Source organism: Capricornis sumatraensis, chromosome 3 (assembly GCF_032405125.1).
Source record: "Capricornis sumatraensis isolate serow.1 chromosome 3, serow.2, whole genome shotgun sequence".
In the NCBI taxonomy this organism is placed as follows: domain Eukaryota; kingdom Metazoa; phylum Chordata; class Mammalia; order Artiodactyla; family Bovidae; genus Capricornis; species Capricornis sumatraensis.
Window position 1 is genome coordinate 22,083,453 of NC_091071.1, and position 23,285 is coordinate 22,106,737.

General features: G+C 51.8%; 1 protein-coding gene across 1 annotated transcript in view; it reads right to left on the reverse strand.

The window, feature by feature from the left end:
* Positions 1 to 1,021: 1,021 nt before the first annotated feature.
* The window catches only part of POLR3E (RNA polymerase III subunit E), a 31,021-nt gene continuing 8,757 nt past the window's right edge, over positions 1,022 to 23,285 (reverse strand). The window contains exons 4-21 of the mRNA XM_068967248.1: positions 21,518 to 21,595; positions 20,686 to 20,801; positions 20,177 to 20,259; positions 17,035 to 17,142; positions 16,657 to 16,706; positions 16,246 to 16,365; positions 15,044 to 15,129; positions 14,731 to 14,775; positions 14,544 to 14,635; positions 13,576 to 13,696; positions 11,105 to 11,186; positions 9,801 to 9,860; positions 9,537 to 9,694; positions 8,996 to 9,057; positions 7,917 to 8,419; positions 5,566 to 5,643; positions 2,874 to 2,999; positions 1,022 to 1,750 (exon numbers count right to left, since the gene is read on the reverse strand). Coding sequence (XP_068823349.1) covers positions 1,694 to 1,750; positions 2,874 to 2,999; positions 5,566 to 5,643; positions 7,917 to 8,419; positions 8,996 to 9,057; positions 9,537 to 9,694; positions 9,801 to 9,860; positions 11,105 to 11,186; positions 13,576 to 13,696; positions 14,544 to 14,635; positions 14,731 to 14,775; positions 15,044 to 15,129; positions 16,246 to 16,365; positions 16,657 to 16,706; positions 17,035 to 17,142; positions 20,177 to 20,259; positions 20,686 to 20,801; positions 21,518 to 21,595 — 2,025 coding nt within the window. The 3' untranslated portion in view covers positions 1,022 to 1,693. The remainder of the gene's footprint in view (positions 1,751 to 2,873; positions 3,000 to 5,565; positions 5,644 to 7,916; positions 8,420 to 8,995; positions 9,058 to 9,536; positions 9,695 to 9,800; positions 9,861 to 11,104; positions 11,187 to 13,575; positions 13,697 to 14,543; positions 14,636 to 14,730; positions 14,776 to 15,043; positions 15,130 to 16,245; positions 16,366 to 16,656; positions 16,707 to 17,034; positions 17,143 to 20,176; positions 20,260 to 20,685; positions 20,802 to 21,517; positions 21,596 to 23,285) is intronic.

Genomic DNA, 23,285 nt, shown 5'->3' on the forward strand with positions numbered 1-23,285 from the left:
TAGCTATTGGTATATTTTAATTTACATTTTTACCTTGTTAATTTTTAAGTATTTCCTTCTCTGTTCTTATTTCCCTAGCTATTTGAATTCAGTGTTTAACTCACTTCTCTTTATTGGTGTTTAAGGCTCTGACTCCTCCAAGCCCCACCAGTTCCAGTCTGCTCAGTCTCTGCTGTGACACAAGGGGCCTCCCCTTGAGGAGAGCTATATGATAGCTGGACACACTCCAGAAACACTTGAGAAGGTTTTTACTCTTCAGCCTCATGTATGTTGACAATTAGAACCAAGAACATACTATACAATCAACCTGTTAAACTTTCATTACCAAGTATTGTATCTCTTTTTTCTGGGGGGTGTGGGGAAGTACGTACACAGACACCATCATCTAAATCTTCAGAGAGTAGTGGCTCTACTACCCAACAGACCACAGCAAAAGTCTTATTTTAGCGAAATTCCCTGTCTCGCCTAATCTAGCTTAATTCTTTAATTTTTCACAGTCCTCCAAGGGCTGACTGTCCAGTGGTCACGATGGGCTAGCCACCACATGTGGCAACTGAGCACTAAAACTGTAGCTACTCCAGACTGTGAGTGTGGTAAGATGAGAAGTGAAAGTCGCTCAGCCGTGTCCGACTCTTTGCGACCCCATGGACTACACAGTGTATAAGATACCAGATACTAAAAACTTGGTACCAAAAAACTTTAATATTTTTATTACATGTTGATATTTTAGCTATATTAGGCTACGTAAAATACATAAAAATTTAACAAGTTTCTTTGTACTATCTTTAATATGTGTACTAGAAAATTTTACAATTACATATGCGACTGTACAGTTCCACCCGGCAGTGCTACTGGCTGCCGTCCCCCTGATGTACATACAAGGCTCTGAGAGCAGACAGCACTGCCTTCTTGCAACCATTTGAAGACAGCAGCACCATGATGCCAGGTTAGTGTTAGCATTTATTTTAAAAATACACAAAATATAAATTTTTTACATCAAAGTGTGATGACCTCACTTATACATTGTTCCATACTTACCTCGTTTTATTTGCATCCATATGCAAACACTGAGAATAAATGTATTTGATTCTGATTTTTTGCTATGGTTCATGTAAACAGTTGAGACTGCGACTTTTAAAGTAGGTTGTTTTAAAAGGTAAAATGGCCACAGGAAACCAACAGTGAAACAGTTTGGTTTGGTTTGTTTAATGAAGTTGGCAGAAGTCTTAGCAGATAGGTAACTGAAGACTTAATATTGGCTTCCAGGCATTTTAAATATTAAAAACCTCGAGGTTTTCTTCATCTTGTAAACATAATTCAGATCTTGTTGGCATTAGGTTTGAAAGTAAAATATTAGACCATGATTTTCATCATCCTGCCGGTGACAGTGTACACTCTCTTTATTATGAGAATGAAACCAAATAACAAGCAAAATACATCACGAATTTCAAACTGTACTGCAAAGAAGGTCCCAGCTGGTCTCTTCTGGGAGCCATCTACCTTAAGGTGACCCTGCCACTGGCTGAGTATGATCCCCTCTGTCCACTGGACAGTGCGAGGCCCCAGGCCGAGAGATGGTCAGTTCCTCTTGCTCCGAGTCTTCTGAAGCAACCGAAACTCTACTTCCACCTCTGCTGGCTCTGCTGTCCGTCCGTGGGCTTGGATTCACTGGGTTAGTGATTTGCAACTGTTGTCAAGACTGTACTGTCCCTTTAAGGTACCACATGCCACCATAGCTTACACAGCAGTCCTATGAATAAAGAAACATGTTGCGAGCAGACATTAGCAAGAAAAGGAGCACATTCTGTGCAGAATATCAAAACTTGATTTACGATTCATGGAGAGGACACAAACAGGAGATCAAGACCTGCCTGACACTATGGTCGTCACTGCCCAGCCTCCTCCATGCGTGGGTCTTGACCCCTTCTTTCCCCAGGGGTGTCTTAAGAATGACGGACTATAAACGAATGTGCTTTATAAACAAGATACAGAAGATAATATGAATAAGCTAACCAGAAAAAAGGTGCTTCACAAACTGCATCAGCATCTATGGACCTGGAATATAAGAATACTAGAATATAGGGAATCTGTCATCAGTTTTCAGTAAAACTGAATGCTAAATGCTAAAACTAAATGCTTCTGTGAGTATGGTATTTGTGCCACACAGTCAACTCATAAAGACATTATTAAAAAAGTGTTAAGTCACTCAGTTGTGTCTGACTCTTCACAACCCCAGGGACGGTAGCCCACCAGGCTCCTCTGTCCGTGGAATTCTCCAGGCAGGAGCACTGCAGCGGGCAGCCATTCCCTGCTCCAGGGGATCTTCCTGACACAGGGATCACCCAGGTCTCCTGCACTGCACGCACATCCTTTACCATCTGAGCCACAGGGAAGCCAAGGCCTAACAGGAATTAAGTATTTTTACTTCTTTTTAAATTTGATTTTAAAATTGTTCTACTAAAGCAAGGAGCACAAGACTTAGTATGGGGTTACAGGGGAAAAAAAAGTGGTACACAATTCAAAGGAGGAGTCAGGGTACAGATTCCAGTCTAGGCCCTGTCACTGTAAAGGATGATGACCCGCTAGACTATTAATGGAGTTTACATCTTACTCAATTTAGTCCTTTTGCATAAACCCACCAAACCAATGCCAATTATCTGTTGCTGAAGACCCAGCAGGCTGGGGAGGGGTGCAGAGGAAGCCTGATTAATAAGCGCAGCCACAGGAAGGGTACCAGACGAGATCCGTTTCCACAGTCAGTCTCCGCCTAAGACAGGGAGGAGCCAGCGGTGGGCTTCGTGGTTCTTAGTAGGCTCAAGGTCAGAATAGAAGCTCAGACCCTCTGCATATTATTATACCAAAAATGGATGTACCTTTAGCACTTTATCCACCTCCTGTTTACTCAGATCTTCTCCACACTCTTGAGTCAGCCGAGCCTGGATCATGTTCCGGCGCACCCGGTAATTTTTGGAAAAAATTTCAAGCAAAACCTGTCGATGCTTTAGTAGCAAAAACATGTTATTACGGGAATTATCTAAAACAGAAACATTAATAAATAAGAAATCTAAAGCTAGGGACCCAACTCCACATTGTAGTCTGCGATCAAAGTCCTTGCTTAGGACTTCTGTTAAAGACAAACACGTGTGGCCAGTTTGTCATCTCCCGAGATAAGCCTTAATAAAATGAAGAAATAAAGATATATGCACACAGAACAAAAATGCCAGTGAAGCCATTAGCAGAGGAGCAGTTTTTAGACATACTTTGACAGAAAAACAGGATAACTGAGCAAGCAGGGAAGCCACACCTTAACTGCGTGGACAGGATGAGGAGTGAGTGGCTTAAAGTCCTGACGCATAAATAAGACAGGATGCCATGAAAAGCATTATGTCCCAAAGAAAAATAGGAAGGAGAGAAGACTGTCAAAATCCCCCCATAAGAACAAAAGGTGTTAAATGAGAGAGAAAAGATTTGATCCACTATGTATAAAATGTGACCTAAGAATTCCAAAAGAATAGAGAAAAAACAGGGGAAGAGATTTCGGAACTTCGTAAGGATGACTCAACCATCCAGCACAGTAATAACCCACACAAGGGCACTTCTGGAGACGCACTGATGCGCTATATGCAGAGTGAGAATAAAACCTTACTATGGCTTAAGGGAAGGATGTGGATCAAACTGAAAAGACCGAGAAAGAGGACCAAGGAACTCGACGACAACTCTGAAAGCCTGAATACGATGGAACAGTATTCAGAGGAAAATGCTTTGCCCTCCAAAACCCTGCTGCTGCTGCTGCTAAGTTGCTTCAGTCATGTCCAACTCTGTGCAACCCCATAGATGGCAGCCCATCAGGCTCCACCATCCCTAGGATTCTCCAGGCAAGAACACTGGAGCGGGTTGCCATTTCCTTCTCCAATGCATGAAAGTGAAAAGTGAAAGTGAAGTCGCTCAGTCGTATCTGACTCTTAGCAACCCCATGGACTGCAGCCTACCAGGCTCCTCCATCCATGGGATTTTCCAGGCAAGAGTACTGGAGTGGGATGCCATTGCCTTCTCCGTCCAAACCCTAGTTCCAGACAAATAATACCTGAGGACAAAAGAAAGCCATTTTAAGACATGAGAATGCAGACAACCCCTCTGGTCCCCTTAGAAGCTAAGATTAAGCAACAAGGAAGACACAAGATTGCAAGCCAGCAAGAGACATGGAGCAGGTCCCACTTGGAGAGGCGTCTGGGACACAAGAACAGTACTCCTGATGGTGTCTATGTGTTCAGAAAACCATGCAAGTGAAAACAAGAAAAGCAGTATAAAAAAAAAAATGGATATGGTAAACTACTGATATTTGTCTCCCCAATGAACACATTTCTCGTCTAGCATTGATATGTGATGTAACTAAAAAAATACATCCCACACATCCATTCTCCCAACATAGCTGAAAACTAAATCCTCAACCAGTGCAACCAGAAGCCCGTTGAAAATAACAAGGTGAGACATCAAATAGGAGAAGCACAATCTGTGTATATCTGTGTGTGTATATATATAAAACCTTGTAATTAAAAAGCCATCGCCTCTGAGGAGTGGGAATCAGGTCAGGCAAAGCAGGAGACCAGCTTCCCATACAGCTTTCAGTCTTATTTGTTTTGAAGAATACGCACTTACTACCTTTTTTCCTTTTAATTACTGGAGTAGTTCAAGAGGAGGAAACCCAGATGCCACCCACTCTGGCCAAAAGCACAGAGACCTGTTCCAGATGGCTCTCCATCACCGAAGGCCCTGCCCCTCTGGCATTCTCAGCCTGCCTGTCAGTCTCCTTCTAAGAGGCAAAACGGGACACAGATCTTAGTGGGGGCTTTTGCTCACTCCCTCTCCCAGTTCCTAAGGACAACACCTGGAAAAGGACAGATCTACTGAAGTCTAGCAATTAAATCTTAATCTTTGAAATTCAGGCAAGCTCATGATTTAAGGAAAACTTCTGGACCTCAGATCCTGCTGGCTGAATTAATATTCTGTTCATTCCTGTCCAGGTGTGACTAGAGGCAAAAGGACTGATTTCTCTGACATCTGATCTGACACCTGAGATTGATAAGAAATCCTTTTGATTCCTGCCACCATCAGTCATCTGAGAAATGTGGTCCATCACCAGTTCACAAGCCTGGCTGGGCAGTAGAATCATCTAGAAGGCTTTGTAGAAACTTAGATATCTAGGACCCTACTGCATTCCTATAGAACTAAACTGAATCTCTGGGCAGTAGAATCATCTAGAAGGCTTTGTAGAAACTTAAATACCTAGGACCCTACCCCATTCCTACAGAACGAAACCGAATCTGTGTACTTTTTAAAAGGTGTTTCTGATGCAGCCAATCCTGACATTTGGGAACCACTGCTTTTGGCTCACACCACTGGCACATCCAGTATGTTTTGAAATATATGGAGACACAGAGAATATTTAAAACCAGGAGTGGCTAGAAAATTTGAAATGGATACGACTACACTTTGGGTCTCCCCAAAGGTCCCCCCCTGCAGAACACCGCCCTCCTCCCTTCTGGGGAGACTGGAAGGTCACCTCACCTGGTCACTAATGTCTCCAGACTCCCAGAGGGCGAACACCTTCTGCTCATCCGGGGAAGCAGCCGTCTGTGGGGGAAACTGACCGAGGCCCAGGCGTGAGTTGGCCATTTGGCTCTAACACACGAATCCACCCGCCTTGGTCCTGTCGGCCTGCACCCGCCCAGCTCTGGGAACGGAGTTCCAGTCCTAGCCTCTGCCTCTCGCTAGCTGTGGGCGGCTGCAAACCTACTACGGCTTCTCCCTCCTCCTGAGCCACACGCGGAGACCGCTTCCATGAGGCGCAGACAAGCCCGGCCCAAGCCAGACGTGCTCGGGAAGGCGGGGAGGCGGCGTCTGTTTCCCATCAGCCTGCCACTAGCTCTCCCTTCTGCTTTAACATCCTGTGTCCTCCCACCCTCAACCAACCCTCAGATGTGTCTACGCACTCCCACCCCCCTAAATCCTTAGGAGTATCGTGGGATCCCTTTCAATCCCTCCTCCTCCAAAAGCCATGTCAACATGGGTTAGAGGCCCTGATCCACCCTGAGCAGCCCGTGCCACGTGGCTCAGCAGAGTCTGAAGACGGACCACGGAGAGGGCAGCCCAGGCTCCTGGTGCCTGGAGAAGGGGACGGTGGAAAGGGCACCTGGCAGAGTGGATTCTGGTCTTGGCACCACAACCCAAGTAACAGTAACAATTCCTACCACGTAAAGTCCCAGGTGGGCTTTAAATCTCATTTGCTACCAGAGAGGGAGCCACTCTCCAAGAGGGAGGTCCCATGCAGCGAGGTTTACTCAGTGTTCACGGCCACGCCACTAATAAGCAGCAGCGCTAGGAGCTGAGTCTTGGCGCATATATTCGCTCTCCCTGGGCCTCAGCTCCCTTGTGTTAAAACAAAAAAAATGAGGCTGGACAGGTCTGAGGAATCTTCTGCCTTGGACGTGACTAAGATACAGAGGAAAGTCAGCAAGGGAGCTGGAAGAGAAGGCCAGAAGGCCAGGGTCTCCTGAGTCGAGAGGCCGACCCTACTGAGAAGTGTCGGATGAGCGGGTCCTGGGGGTGGCCACTCATGCCCCTTGTCGTCTATCCCCTCCAACAGCCCGAGATGGCCTGGCTAACATCAGGCAGGTGCCCCTGCCCTGCCTGGCTCCGTCACAGAAAGGTGAGTCTGCAGGTAACTGAACCTATTACCGGGTGGACAAGGGAGGGTCCAAATAGGGCAGGGTGCCCAAGCCCGTTACCTTCTATAGAGACCTCACCGAGGAGGCCCCGTGCCACGAGGGCCAGATCCCCTGGGAAACGCCAGCCAGCCTGGGACCCAGGGCCTCTTGCCCTAGTTTCTGCTCCTCACATACACAGGGATGGGCCTTTGCCTCAGATCACCCGAGGCTGCACATGCTTCTGAGCTTACTCTGTGGACAGCAGTGCTCCCCTGTTAAGAGGCATACACAGCCCACTTCACCCGACTCACTGACAGGTCTGGACAGAGCCTGGGAGGAGAATGAAGAGAGCACCCAGCCGGGCACCCTTGTACCCTCAGCTCAGGGAAGTGGTCTCCAAAGATTCCTCTTCTCCTGTATTTCCTCCCCTCCAGGACCCCTTCCAATGACGGGACAAGACAAGGAGCCCGGGGTGGGGGTGGCCCACCCTGCACCTGCAGGCCTGCACCAGAAATGCTCACTGAAAAGCCACAGAGCTGGCCAGCCAGCTCTAGGACAGGGAGGCCCGCCGGGACCCAGGTGCAGCTGAGGGCTCTGGTGAGAGGTCAGCTCATCTCAGCTGCAGCAGAAAGGATTTAAGACTTGCAGCCACTGTACTGAGGTTCAATGCCCGGCTCTATCACTTCCTGGGCAAGTGCGTTTTATTTCTTTGAAACTCAGTTTCTTCATCTGCAGTTACAAGATCAAATGGCACTAGAAGTGAAATCATCGTAAAAAATGGCAAAGCTGGCAGGAATGGGTCGGGTGCTGGCACAGGAAGGGGCTAGACCCGGGGATGGGGAGCTGGCATGGCCAAAGCCCTCCTGTGTGCCAGGCAACAGGTGATGGCCTACAGGCACCCACTCAGCCTTCAACAAAGCCCGTGACACAAAACTAACATTTGCCCACTTCAGATGAGGGTGCAGGGCTGGGAGGCTGACCAGCCCAATATCGTACACAGCAACCACGTGGGATCCTACGTTTACACTGAGGCCAGCAGTCTCCCAAGTGCCCCTGCCCCACGCACCCTACCAACAGCTGTTTCCCCAAAGCCAGCAGGGCTCAGGCCAGTCTGGTTGCCAGCCTGTCTCCCAAGGCCACTTCCTCCTGGACAGGCATGCGTGCCCAGGAGCCCTCCACGGGGCCTCGTCTGCCGCCGGGGGTGCTACTTACAGGCACCAGTATCTGCTTGCAGCCGGCGGCCAGCACCGTGTCCTGCAGCATGCGGTCCGAGATGCCGCTGAACAGCATGTGGCCGGGGGGCAGGCTGGCCAAGTGCAGGTTGAAGAGGCGCTTGAGTTCGCTCAGGGTGAGCACAAACTGTTTCTGAAAGGTGGCCTGCACAAAGGCCCTGAGTTCCCGGGCTACGAGGGTGCCGGCAGAGCCGGAGGGTGGGTGCCCATTGAAGCTGTCCCCGCCTGCCACCCGCACGGCAGGCAGCCCGTTGGCCAGCCCACCGTGGAGGCCACCACCGGGCGAGGTGTCCATGGGCTCCTCTTCGTCCTCCCCCTCCTCACTCATGGGCTCCTCCTTGATCCGCACGCCGGGCAGGACCGCGGACGCCTGCAGCTGCTCCTTCCTCTGCTGCAGCTCCCGCTCCAGCAGCGCGTGGTTCTGCTGGGCCTGTCTTTTGGCGACTTGGACTCTCTGGTCCCCAGAGACCAGCCCCACAGGCCCTGGGAGAAGACACAGGGCTGCTCAGGACAGTAGAGACGGTGCAGGGAAGGACCTGGGGAGAAGGCCCATGGTCCCTCTGCCCCATGGACACTCCCTTCTATCCTGATGGGGACACTCTGCTGAGCACAGGAAGGGGACAGGGAAAATGCAAACCAGCTGGTGCAGAAGCAAGTGGCCCAGTCTGGCCTTTCACCACCACCCTACCCAGAAGGAATTTGGCTACCCCAGCCATGAGGGAAAAAACAGAACCGGAAAAATCAGATTTCCACATTCAGAGACCCAGTAAGTTACTGCTGAGTCCCTGCCAGTAGCCACCCTGCCAACCCGAGGGTGAGAAATCTCCAGGCCTGGAACCCAGACACCGCCCTGGAGTCCAGAAGCCTCAGTCCCTGAGGCAAGGCTTTGCCACTAGACAAGCCTTCAGCTGAGGTCTGTGGGCAAGGGGAAGAGGCACAGAAGGGCAGCCACCAATAAGCCCCACACCCCCTCCAGGCAGAGCCCCGACAAGCCCTAGAAAAGCAGCCCTTAGAAGCCAGTATTAGGGTGAGGGCCCGCCCAGCCAACGCCCTCCACACCTGATTGTCCATCCGGCTTCTTTGGCATGGCTTCCTTCACAAGATTGTAAACTTTTTCTAATCTGAAAAGAAGAAAAAACCCTTGTAACTGTAAATCATGTCCCCAGTCGTCTGCCTCCCAAGAGGAACGTCCCCACAAGACACCACACGTATGGAGCTTTGGTGGTTCCTGCTTGCAGCTTGGAGCCGAATGGTGGGGGTGGGCAGTGGCAGCCCACCTTTCTTTCCTCAGCCAGCCTCCCGCCAGCCTGCCTTGGGCCACATAAGCCTGGGACGTTGCTCCTGAGTGCTTTCCCCTTCCTCCCCGACCCCTCAGAATAGAGGCCGGTCAGGTTGGATTAGCAGAATGGGCGGTGGCAGGCCTCTGCCAGGGGGGTTCTGGGATCACGCAGCGAAGTCCACCTGAGTGAAGGAGGGGTGTGCACAGCTCCAAACTGGCATTCATCATCCCAGCTGCAGCCAGGCTGTGCTCCCTGCTGGCAGCAGGGTGGCTGGGACGACGTGATAGTCCTTTCCCCTCGTCTGCCCGACAGGCTCTTACTTGGCCTGGATGCCTATCCACAGCATGTTCTGCCGCTGCACCACATCTGGATGCTTCTTGATGAACTCCCCGTCATAAGGCAGAATGAACTCCCAACCCTTGTTGATCCTCACTATGGCCATGTGCTCCAGAAAGTCCTTCACGTCTTCCGTGCAGAGCTGCGGGGATGGGGCCAGGTGAGGCACGCCCAGCCCAAAAGCCCCACTCGGCCCCCGTCCCTGCAGTAGCGGGGCCAGACCTCAGGTCAAGCAGGACATCACTTACCTTAGTCACCGCTGCCACCTCTTTCCTTACCACCCAGCGGCTCTGTGTGAACTTCCACATCTGAGAGAGAAAAAGAGGTGTGTCTCCAGGACTCCTATGACTGTCCCCCGAGCCCCTGCTGTCGTCCTGGGAGCCTGGGATGAGGGCGCAGAGCAGAGGCTCCTAGCCAGGCAGGGGTGTCAGGCAGACTGGGTCTGGACTCTGGCTGTGGGCAGTCACTTCCACTCTGAGCCTCTGTCTCCTCCTTTGTGAAGAAGCTCCAGGGCCACCACCTCCAGGAGGGCAGCTGGACCCACTCCACGCCACAGAAGCTTCCTGGGGTGGGGATGCCTTGCCCACATGTCACCGACAACACCTCAGATCCGACAAGACCCTCTCCCAGACAACCCACGTGAACAGTGTCTGCATGAACAGAGAAGAGCTGACAGGCAGCTAAGGGTGAGCAGCGCACGTGTGCCATGAGTGAGCGTGGGAGTCAATGCCACCACACCCTGATCCCCGAGATGAAAATAAACCACACAGGCATCTAGATGCTCAGTACCCCAAGGAGCTGGGACACCTCGGTGAGAAATGAGAAAATGGAGACACTCTCCTAAACGGATTAGGGCTGCCTGGTGTGATCAGACCTGTGCATGAGCTCACCAAGGTCACCACAGACAGCTCCAAGGCAACACTGCTGCAAACTCAAAGCCCACTGCCAAGGTCAAGGGAGGCAGTGCAAGCCGCGGGAGCTCAGAGGCAAGCCCTGAGGAGGGATGCCTTGGCTGGGACTTCCGCTCTGGATAAACGCGGGGGTGGGGTGGGGGGCAGGACAGGGTGATGGGGTGAGGGATGAGCCAGCTCTGGAGTTGCTAAAGCCCAGAGCCACCATGCAGGGAGCAGCATGCCAGGGGCTGGTGAATGGGGAGTGTCAGGTGCGTTCAAAGTGGCTGGTGTTTGGGGGTTAGTGATACCAGACTGTCCAATTATTTATGACAAGGTAGAAATCTAGCGTGAGTCTGATTGCTTTTTGTAAAAGCAGACAGTGAGTCAGCATTTTAAAAATACCACTCTGGTCAAATGGCTCCCAGGTCAGAATCTACCTATGGCTTCCAGGCTAAGAACTCAAAGGTTATGAAACTGAAGACTCCAGGGTCTGAGAGAAGGGAGGAGCAAGGCAGAGTCCAGAGCCCTCTACTCCCCACTGCCCCACTGGGCCCCACGCTCCTGCCCTTTGCCCACTGCCTGGGCGAAGGTCTGGGACTCTGTGCAGCCCCCATCCACCCCCCATGCTCCGCCAGGAGGCCAGAGAGCTGGGCACTTACCACAAAGTCTCGGCCCCTGCAGAGCACCTCGGCCGGCACGCCGCTGTGAGGGCTGGAGGAATCCTTGGGGTACAGGATGTCACTGCCAAGGGGACGGGGTGGCCGGTCAGGCCCTGTCCTCAGCCCTCCTGCCTCCCACTCCCTCAAGCTCCAAGCAGAAGCCCAGGCCTCTTTCTCACATGGGCCCCAAGGGCTCGCATCACCCGCCGTTCTCCCCGGGAGCCTGGCTCCCTGAACCCGTGTGGGGAAAAGCAGCAGCCTCCTCTACAGACCCGAGTTCCTCTCCTACCCCTTTCCCAACGCCTCCCTCACAGGGGCCCAGCCCCAAGGCCCCTGCGTGGTCAGAGGGTCAGGGGCTCAGAGACAGACCGGCTGAGCCCAGGACTCTGGAGTTCAGCGAGTCCCACACATAAAGCAGGTGAGACGCCAAGAGAGGCCAGCAATGAAGCAGCACCCAAGGCCTTACCCCTGGCCCAAATGGAAGGAGTAGGCAGTGTGAGTTGAGGCAGGAGGGGTCAGGGGTTGGGATTGGACAGACCCCAAGCATGGGTGAGGTTGAAGCCCTTGGGGAGAATGGGACCAGCACTCAAGGCTCAGGGACCTTCAAGGGCAAATGACAGGCGCCAAAGCTTAAAAGCATTTCCACAGCATAACCCTGACCCCACATCCAGATGCAGACCCTGCTGCCCAGGGACACACACTCCTTTGCTCTCCCTGCCCCCTCAAGCCCACCTGGCACCCACCTACTACTTTCCTTCAAGGCTGAGCTGTGCCCACCTTCCCATGGAAGCCCTACAGGGACAGGGCCCTGGCACACACACACATACGTGGTCCCAATAACAGGTGAAGTGCCGTCCCAAAGGCCCTCATAATTAGACGCTTGTGTCACACAGACAGCAGCTGCAAGGCCCCACAAAGCACACCGGGCACCGTCCATTTTCCAGGGAAAGGCTGTCACCATGTGGTTCTAACATGAATATACTTTGCAGTCTTCTTGGCCAACCAACTGGGAAATGATGGACTTTTCGCAATGAACAACTTTTTAAAAAATCTAGAACAATTTACACTTTGACAGATAGCTCACTTTGTATCACGTTCCTAAACCGTGAGTATTCAATGTGTTCTACCTTATACAATTTAGAAATAACATAATTCAAGTGTGCATTAAATGTAGTCAGGTTTACCAAGGATCGGCCACGTACCAGGCATTATACCCAGTACCAGGGGAAAAGGGAGTCAAGACAGTGCCTGCCGCCTAGAAACTGACAGTCTAGGGAGGAGGCAGAGTCTGGAGAAGCAATCACGGAAGAGAAACTACTAAAAGGCAGCAAGCCACAAATCCAGGACCTATGCAGCCCGACAGGACACATAAGAAATTCCCACTGAGGCCCATCTTGATGAGCTGTGCAAAACCAAAACCAAAACAAGAAAAAATCTTGAATGCAGCCAGAGAGAAACAAAGAAACATAGACAGTGGAACATACACTGGATAAACAATAAAATCAATGGAGATCAGAATACAATGAAATTCTATCAGAGTGTGGAAGGAAAATAACCAAATTAAAATTCTATACTCAATAAAAAATATCCCTAACATTGTAAATCAGCCCTACTTGAATAAAATTAAAAACCAAAATAGGCTTTAAGAACAAAGGTGAAATAGACATTTCCAGACAAAGAGGAAACAAATTTATGACCTGCAGATGCTCAATTTCACAGAAGGAAATCATCATGTTTAGGAACTCAGAGATACAGAAAGAAATGATGAGCAAAATAAATAAATTAATTAAAAAAAAGAATATTAACTGGATAACGTCTTACAGGGTTTAAAACAGAGAATTAAAATATACAAATACAATGACAAATGAGTTGAGAGGAAGACCAAAACCTAAAGGTTGTTGAATCGTCATGGATGAGGGTAAAAAGTAGCTGCTGCTGCTGCTGCTAAGTCGCTTCTGTCGTGTCCGACTCTGTGCGACCCCACAGACAGCAGCCGACCAGGCTCCTCTGTCCCTGGGATTCTCCAGGCAGTAACACTGGAGTGGGTTGCCATTTCCTTCTCCAATGCATGAAAGTGAAAAGTCAAAGTGAAGTCACTCAGTCGTGCCCGACTCTTAGCAACCCCATGGACTGCAGCCTTCCAGGCTCCTCCATCCATGGGATTTTCCAGGCAAGAGTACTGGAGTGGGGTGCCACTGCCTTCTCCGAAAAAGTAGCAACTAATATTAAACTGAGAAATCTGTAGGGTAATCTCTGAAAGAGTCGAGAAAGGTAACTTCCCAGTTACTGGTGAAAACAGTAACAAGAAAAGAAGGGAAAAATGAATATAAAATGCAACAGGACAAACAGAAAGCACTAAGGTAGATTTAAGCCCAAAACTTAAACTTGAGTTTTTGTCAGTTGGTCAATCAGTACTTACACTCAATTTAACTGCGGTAAGCGCTCCCAACTAAGGGACTAGAAGAACTTACCTCTTCACCACCCAGTTTCCTTGGACCAACATCGCCACCTTCTGGATGCCACGCAGAACAGCCACAGAGTCGACAGAGGGGCCCAGGAGGCTCATCAAGTTGGCAAAAGGCATGACCTTCACTGAGGAGGACACAGGAGACATCAGACAAGCCAAGAGGGCCCTGGGCTCATGCAGCAAGTCCAGCAGGACAGTGGTAATGTAACAGCTGCAGTCACTGTTTCTCACTCGGGGCAGGCCCCTGCCTCTCACTGAGCCCTGGAGGAGTGCCTCATGAGAAGACCCAGCCCAAGAAGCTTCAAAATTCACCCATGATCACTTGGCTAGTAAGTGGCAGAGCCAGGACTTGAACCCAGGCCATCTGGCTCCAAAATTCACGCACTTGGTCACTGTGCTCTGCTCTCCCCACCTCCCTATCCGCAGCTGAGCCCCTAGCCCTAGTGAGCAGCGGCAGGGCCAGGGGAGGCCCATGTGTTCTGGAGCAAGGCCAGCAGCCTCTGGACCCCGGGGAGCTCCCCTCTCCACTCCGGCCCCGCAGCCTCGGGCCTGGGACTCAGCTCTGAGGTTCGAGGCTCACGTCCACTCTGATGGTTCTGGCCTCAGAGTCCTCACTGTGGGGAGCCTGGGGAGGGACCACAAAGTGGTGCAAGGAACACACTTCACTGTGAAAATGAACACAGCTCATGCTCACACGCGAGGCTCTGCACAATCCTTTAACAAGCCTCACCTCTGAATCTTCACCTCAGCCCCGTAGCTACCTTAGTTCCTTTTCATAAATAAACAACACATCCCAGGAAGGCCAGTGGCCTGCCCAGGCTCACAGGGACCTACGGCCCCTCTAACATGGCCTGTCACCAGCTTCAGTGCACTTTCCAAAGACCTTGGGCCTCGCTCCTTAAGTCTGTCCCAACTCCACTTCCCCAGGAGGTGGCAAGGCTGGGGACCCCCAGGGCAGGGCTGCCCACTCACCGTTTTTCATCAGGATCTTGATCTGATCAGCCAGGGGCAGGGTGCGCAGTTGGGCCATGGACAGGACATTGCTGGGGGCCACGGGTTTGTCCCTATTGAAAACCAACACCAAGGGTTAGGAGGCCAGGGGCAGGTTAGCGGGTGGGAAGGGGCAGTGCGGATAAAGGCGTCCGGCCCCTCTACTCACTTCTCCTCCTCCTGGCTAGGGGGCATCAGCATCATGAGGTACTCACTGTCGGGGGAGAGAACGGGTCAGCAGCTCACAGGGCTCTGTCCTTGCCCCACCCCGGCCACCAACCAGGTTGTATCCAAGCCGCTCCCCGCCCCAAAGCCCAGCACCCTCTTCTGGCCCTCTCCAGAGGATGATGGACCCCTCCACATCTCCCCACCGTGTTACAGAAGGGGCCACAGTCTCAAGGCAGGACCCATGAGAGAGGGATGCTCCCGGGGCCAGTGTCAGGCTCAGCAGCCCTCCACGGCCCCAGCCTGGCTGATCTTACCTGGGGGACTTGACCAGCTCCGTGTTCTCAACCCCGCTCAAGCCCTGGCACAGCAGGTACTGGCGTTCGTGCTCAGAGCGACTGTCCTGTGGGGGAGGAACAGGGAGTCAGAGGAACCTCAGCCAACATTCCAGGCCTCCCCCTGCAATCTGGTTCTCAGCCTTGTATCACCTTCTGCTCTAGTCACCCACTGTCCGGCTCCAAGGCCGGCCACAGGATCACCCCAACTTCCTGAGCAGAGCACTCAAGGCCTCTGCATGTGGCCTCAACCACATCCCTTCCTGCCTTTATGACTGCACAGTCCCAGAGCATCTGCGCCTCTATGCGCTGTCTGACAAGAGAAACACAGACAGCAATGATAATAACAGCTAGTGTTCACTGAGCACCTACTATGCACGCGGCAGGCTCTGTTCCTATGGCTGCACACATACCCCAACTCATCCCATCCCCAAAATAACGTGAAGTTAGGTACCGTTATTATTATTCCCATTTTATAGATAAGGAAACTGAGGTTCAGAGATTAAGTAACCTGCAGAGGGTTATACACTAGGAAACAGAAGAGCTTTTGGAAGTCTGACTGACCCCAAGTCTAAGGCTCTGTCAACACAAAAATCTCTTTCAGGAAGGTTCCAGAATAATCGTAAGTTGCTCCACCTCTACAAAAATGTTGGGGAGACGGAGCCTATGGTGTCTTTGTGAGCTAATATTCGATTGCTTCCATTACTCAATATAGTTCTAAAGACTGGGCTCTAAGTCAAGTACAGTAAAAATCACCCTTGGCGGGTGAGGTGCACAGCGAACTCAGCCATGGGACAGATGGCTGCTTCTCCACGGAGCACCTGATGGGGCGTCTGGCCTTCATTCAGGGCCCACGATGCATAAAAGTACGTAACCAAACACCAGCCTCACTGAGCCCAACAAGATGCTCACACTCAGCAAGAGCCCAGGGCCCACCACTGCCGCCAGTGACACGGTCACTCACTCCCCAGGGTGCGCACACAGGCAGGAAAGCGGGAACACAGGACAAACTGCCCCCAGAACCTAACCTCTCTACTTGTAGCACTACCAAGTGGCTACAACTCAATCTGAAAGAAAGGGGATGTGAGACGACGAGGCCACAGGTGACACTTCCAGGCACTGGGGCTTCTCTCCCAGGAGCCCACCGAGGCCAGTGTCCGTGCCGCCCAGGGACCCCAGCTCACCCTCAGGCCGTAGTAGTGCAGGTGGACCCAGGGCTCCTCGGCATGCTTCTTCTGCAGGAACTCATAGGACTGCACGCGGCGCTGGCGGGCCTGCTCCGACTCAGGCCGGGAGAACCGCACCTGGGGTGGGGGCCAGGACCTCAGGCCTGGGGCCTTCCCAGGCTGTCGTCCAGGGCCCACCCGGAGGCCAGAGAACCTAGCATCTGGGGCATTTCCCACTCCCAGACACCTCATGCCCAGCAGATTAGCCCTCCAGGTAGTCCAGCAAGAAGGTTCTAAGAGATGGACTCTTTCTGTTTCACCCCCAGAGCCCATGCTCCACGCAGACCTGCCCACCCTTGCTGCCTCCAGACAGCCGAGTACAAAGCTGGCTCTGCTGCCTCCCGACGCGCTCTCGGGGCCTGGGCTCACCGTGATCTGCTTCACATCTTCCTCTGCCTCGTCCTGGGAAGAGTCTCCCGCTGCAAAAGAAAAGGCCCTGCTCGCAGCTTCTGCACAGGCTCTCCACCCCACCCACCAGGCAGGTCTCAAGCAGTAGTGTCTGAATTCTCCTCCTAGACAGGGGTAGCTGCCTAAGTCAGTGGTTTTCAATTTCCCCAGGAGACTCTTGGAAATTCAGAGACATTTTTGGTGGTCAAAATCGTGGGGGCGGGTGCTACCGGCATCAGAGGGTAAAGGCCAGGGATGCTGCTAAGGATCCTGTAATCCAGCCCTTTAGTACTTTTCCCACAACCAACCTCGCCCGCTAACATGTACAGAGAGATTCAGGGCTGGGGCTCCCAAGCTCACCCTCATTGGCTGCCTCCCTCTCACGGTGCTTGGCGTCTGCCTTATCCAGGTAGGAGAAGCTGGGCCGCAGCTGCAGGATGCCATGTAAAGGTGTCAGGTGGAGCTCACCTGGCAGAGGAAGAAGGGCTTGGACCTGACGCTAGGAGCTGAGGCTGACCCACCCAGCTTGGCTCACGGGAGTCACCAGGGGCCCCAGATTCCCTGAAAGGCCTCAGCTCACTGCCCAACTGCCTCCCGCCTCTGCTCTAGCCCCCAGTCCTAGAGCCTTGGGATCATCAAGCTGACAGCCATTCGCAACCCAATCTGGCTGTGCTAGATACAACAAGCACATAAACCAGATCAAGACATGAACCCAGACTCTTGCTCAAAGCTGCTTTCTTAAGGCTTACCTGCAAACCCTCCTCCACCAACATTCAAGGGCCTCTCGACCCCAGCCCCCACTCCCCTCCCTGCAAACTGCTTGTTCTGGCCCCAGTGGTGACTCAGCAAACACGCCCCACTCTCCCTGGCCCCCACCCAGGCCTCTGCCACAGCAACTTCACTGCCTCCCTAACCCTACATCCTCCAACCTGTCTCCCTGTCAAGTCCCACCCATCCTTTTAAGAAGCTGGCTAGTGCAGGGACTCTGGTGGCATAGTCGATCAAGTTCCACCTGCCAATGCGGAGGTAACAGGTTCGCTCCCTGGTCTGGGAAGATCCCACATGCCGCGGAGCAGCTAAGCCGGTGAGACACGACTACTGAGTCTGCACTCTAGAGCCCGAGCTCTAAAGAAGCTACTGTAATGAGAAGGCCGTGTGCTGCAAGTAGGGAAAACCCCGAGCAGCAACAAAGACCCAGCGCAGCTCACAAATAAAAAACAAAAGGAAAAAAAACAACTGGCTCCTATAAGCGGGCTGGAGAGAGGCCTGGCGGAGCCGGGTAAAAGAGTGCCTACATGCCTCTGACACAGATCCTAACTTTTCCTTGGGCCTCAGACCTGTGCACTGGGAGGCAGTGCAAAGATAATCAGTTTCAGACAGACACGAGGCTCTATGGAGGTTCTCTGCAACCCCAGAGGGAGCAGAGTACTCGAGATGAGGAGTAAACACGTGACTAGGGAGAGGAAGGAACGTGGCTTTAAAGACTTCCCTGGCATCCCAGTGGTTAAGACTCCATGTTCCCAAGGCAGGGGTGCTGGGTTCGATCCCTAGTAGGGGAACTAGCTCCCACATGCTGCATACAACTAAGACCCAGCACAGCCAAATAAATTTTTTTTTTAAAAAAAAAAGGAATGTGGCTTTAAAGAATTATATCCTTGAGATATGAGTTCAAATCAGAAGAGTATAGCTATTTGATATTACTTTTATTCTATCCCACTTTATCACCTAAGTGTTCAAATTTCTTTATTGCTTTATAAACTCTAAATACTTATAGTAAGCCTGTACTTTTTAACAGCTTTACTGAGATGATTCACATAACATATAATTCACCCATTTCAAGCATACAATTCAATGTATTTTAATATATTCACAAAGCAATGCAGCCAATACCACAATCAACTTTAGACCATTTCATCACCCCAAAAAGAAACCATGTTCCCATTCCACTCTCCTCCCAGCCCCTGGGAACCAGTAATCTACCGACACTTTCTGTCTCCATGGGTTTGCCTGTCCTGAACATTTCATACGCCATGGAATCATGTAACGTGTGGTCCTTTGTGCCTGGCTTCCTTCATTTAGCTTAATGTTTTCAAGGCTCACGCATGCTGGCGCACATATCAGTACTTCGTTCCTTATTATGGTTAAATAATATTCACATGTATGGCTATACCGTATTTTGTAATCCATGCATCAGCTGATGGACATGTGGATCATTTCCACTTTTCTCTATCATGGATAATGCTTCTGTGAACACCTATGTACAAGTTTTTGTGTGGTGATGTTTCATTTCTCTTCCATAGATGTTTTCTAGGAATGGAACTGTTGGGTCATAAATACCTTGTATTTAAGACAAAATTCTACTCCTGCCTCAAAGGTCATGCTGTGTGTGTGTCTGTGTCCCAGGAGGATGATGACCTCGGAGCCCCACCCCTTCAGGTTTGGCAGTATCTGTAAAAGTCCTTGGAGGTGGCAAACCCCAGTCCCCTGACAGCCTGGCCTCCGTGGGTGAGAGGGCAACAGGCAGGAAGGCCAGGGGTCTCCAGACGGAGGAAATAGGCTGCAAGCGTCGGATGTTTTTTCTCTCTCTCTTAAGCGGCAGGAGGAAATAAACTTCAAGTGTAAGGGTTTTTTCCCTTCTCTATACAGATTTAAAAGGAGGTTTCTCTTAAAATTCTGTGTTGCCATAATGACACCTGGTTTCACCTGAACTCTTCTCAAACCTTGAGCTAACCAACGCGTTTTTCTTAAGGAAATGTTTTTCTTAAGCCATGTTAATGAACTATGTATTTACTCTAGATTCTGTCTTTATTCAAGATGGTCCACATTAAGACTCAGAACGGGTAAGGGTTACTCATACATTGTTCTGCCAATCTATGTTAACGAAACTACATATTTACTTGGAAACCTATCTTTCTTCAAGATTCATGTCAATGTTTTATGGCCCGGGATGACTTACCTTGTGCCCATGTTATCTCAAAATGCATGTTGTGGGTAAGGGGCTTGGTGCCAGTCTCTGAGTTTTGAAACATTCCCTTTCTCTAATTAGCAGCCTGTAGCTATATAAGAGAAGGCAATGGCAACCCACTCCAGTGTTCTTGCCTGGAGAATCTCAGGGACGGGAGACCCTGGTGAGCTGCCATCTATGGGGTCGCACAGAGTCGGACACGACTGAAGCGACTTAGCAGCAGCTTAGCAGCTATATACCATCCAGCCAAAGACTAGCAGGGGTACACTCTTTCTGCCCCCTTCTGATGTCTATGTCAGAAGCTTTCTCTCCCTTTTATACTTTAATAAAATTTTATTACACAAAAGCTCTGAGCAGTCAAGCCTGTCACTGACCCCGGATTGAATTCCTCTCCTCCAGAGGCCAAGAATCCCAGCGTCTTTCACGGCTCAGCAACAACCTTTCTGATGAAGCCTTCAGGGTGTCCTCTCCTGGCCCCAGCCCTCATCCTGCTTCCGTCCCACCCTCTCAGCCCTCGCGGCAGCCCAGAGTGGGTACCTTGCCTGTAGAGCGCAGCAGCATAACGGGACGTGTTACTGGTGGTCTGGGAAGAACAGAACGTCTGCTTGTCCATCAGCTTCCTGGAAGCACAGGGAGAACGAGGGTCAAGCGGAAGGAAGCTCAGGCCTGGGCCTGGAGGCACAGCCCCCTCCACCCCGACACCTGAACTCCAACAGCCAGAGACCAAGGCCGCACGTGCCACAGGAGGGGCGCTGGGATGAGGAAACTCAACTGTGGCCCAAGAGACACACAGTGGATGGGAGCTCCCTCTCCCATCAAGGGGCCAGCTTTCCTCTCGGCCCAGTTAGAACTTGGTCAGAGGAGCCATCTCAGGAGGGAAGACTATTTCCCTGGGGATGAGCCCATGCCAGGCCCAGTCATGCAGAGATGAGCCGCTGGTGGGGAGCCCAGCTGTGGGGCACAGGGCCTCGCTGTCGCTGAGGGCCGTGGAAGGCTCATATTTGAAGAAAGCGAAGCTCGGCACCCTTAGGGCCCAGGGCACTCACGAGGAATACGTGTTGGTCTCGTCAGCGCAGGCCCCATCCACATTCAGCGCAATCTGCTCCCCTTTGCTGCGGCAATAGTTGGGATTCAGCGTGTCGATGGCCATCTCAAGCTCTACCTGGAGGCACCAAGCACCCCCACCAGCTATGGGGACCCCGAGGCACAGCGCTCAGGGGATCCCCCAACCCACCACACCCATCTCCTAACCTCAGTCTCTGCCAGAAGCAGGACTGACACCATCCCTCCCCGAAGGCCCCTGGACTTCAGTCCACACAAAGGCTACAGACCCAAATTCCAAGAGAAGGGCCTGAGTGCTTTTTTTGGAAGGGGTTCATGTAGTTTTGCTTGCCGCCACATTCCACTCCCCAAAGTCTACATTAGGTACCCACATTTAAAAATCAAGAGCTTTTCTCTTTTCCTTATTTCCAACTTCCTTTCAAATGTCAGCAGAATTGGCAATGCTGGTGTAGCTTTTTACATGACAACAGAGCTTAGAGCTGTAGCTGCCTGAGGACAGGCCGGTCTCCTGGCCCCTGTCACCCCAGCGCTGAGAGTCTTGAGATTCCCCATACCGGGCCCTCTTCACACTGGCCCTGTCCTGTGACCTTGAGTCCACCCCATCCCGTGTTCTAATTCAACTCAGGCCTTCCTCCTGCCTGGCCTCTCTGGAGCTGCCCACCTCCTTTCTTTCTGGAAGTTTCCTTCTGCAGCTCTCAAGGCCCTGCAAGTTGCTGGTTTTCTTCTTTACTCTCCAATCACTCCTGTGGGTTTCTTTCAGCTCCCACTCTATCACCTCTCCCGTCCCTCCACCTCCGCCCAGGAGGCCAATCCCACCTTCTGCTGCTTGGGCTTGATCTTGGCTGAGAGGTGCGGAATGTCATCATACGTCATCGAGGCTGGACGCACTGGGTACTGGGGAAGGGAATGGAGCCGTCAGTCCACCCTGCCCAGAGCTGGGCTCTAGAGGCGCTCGCCAAGAATCAATAGCTACTCTCCACTCCCGCCCCAGACTGGAGGCCCCCGCTGGTCTCCTGAATCCCATCTCACTGGCTCTAGCTAGCCTCCTTCCAAAAAGCCACTTTCACACATCCGAGGGACACGCCCAAGCATTAGGAACCCCAACAGGCCCCAGCAGGCATGGCCTATGGCCCCTAGGAACCCAGCATAATGCCATGGGAGTCAAGAGTAAGGGTCCACAGTCTTAACTGCTCATTCACAGGCCACCCAGGTGGAGAAGGACACGTAAAATGAGACCACAGGAAGCAAAAAGGGAAAACAAAAACTGCTCGCTGCAGAAGCAACTGCCACAAAGGATGCTGTGGCCTTCAAACCCTCTGTCCCTGCAGCCACTCCACCTACAGGGCACCCTAAGGGCATTCAGGAAGGAAAAACCAGGGTACCTGACAGTTAAGGCGCATAACAAAGGAGCAATCTCAAAGAGCGCAGGCTGTTCCCACTTCCCCCACACAGAGAAGCTGTTCGTTTGCAAAAACTCCTATCTACCCTCTCCTCCCTTATCTCTTCAAAATAGTTCTGCAGGGCTGAGAGGCTATCTCTGGGCTTTCCTCTTCAGTACATCTGCTGAACCAAATATAATTCTCATTCAACTGTTAGATTGTGCTTTTCTCCCAGTCAACAGATCTACAGGAATCACTATCCCATTCTCTCTCCCTTCTGCTGATGGGCGGCGGTGGTGGTGAGTTAGTCGCTAAGTCATGTCCAACGACCCCGTGGATGGCAGCCTGCTAGGCTCCTGTCATGGGATTCTCCAGGCAAGAATACTGGAGCGGGTTGCCATTTCCTTCACCAGGGGATCTTCCTAACTCTGGAATCGAACCCGGGTCTCCTGTGTTGCAGGTAGATTCCTTATAGGCTGCAGGCTGATGTGTGGGCTTTTCCATAAAGTTGGAAGGGAGCTGGTCTGCCAACTGACCTGCTCAGAGAGGCCTCTCTGGGCCCCCGTGTCAGCACGTATGAAGTTATTTTGCATCACACGAGTGTACTGCTCTCAAATCGCTTCTTTTGCCCTGAACAAAGAAGGCCGTGCTAACTTCCTTCCTCACAGACCCACTTTTCCTTTCTTTCTCCCGTGTTGTACGTACACCACTTGGGGGACGGATGAGTCACGGTTTGGACTCATTCTCAAAAGACTGTGGCCAACACTGTGAGAAGCACAACAGCCTCCAGAAGGAGCCTGGCAGAGGCGTGGCACTGCGTAAAGTAAACGCTCCTTCGGAGGCCATCTGAGATCAGTTAGTTATATTCTAGCCCAGGGAGATGGCTGTTCCCTAAAAGCTCTCTTAAATAGCAATAGAGTGACTCCTCCCTGCTTCCTGGGCTGGAGCTCAGGTCCAGGAGCAGCCTGCAGTACAACTGGTCTGGACTGGGCCTGGAGCTGGGACAGACTCGCCCAAGACAGCCCAGGAGGGCCCATGGTCTGCGAAAATCCAGGGCAGCCCTGTGACCTCCTGACCGCTGGGAAGGGTGGTAGGGAAGGGAGCGGATCCGGAATCAGACTCCTCAGTCTGCCACTTGCTCCTCGTGTGCTCAGGCAAGCTCCTTGCCTCCCAGGACCACTAGGAACAGGGAATGAGGCAAATGA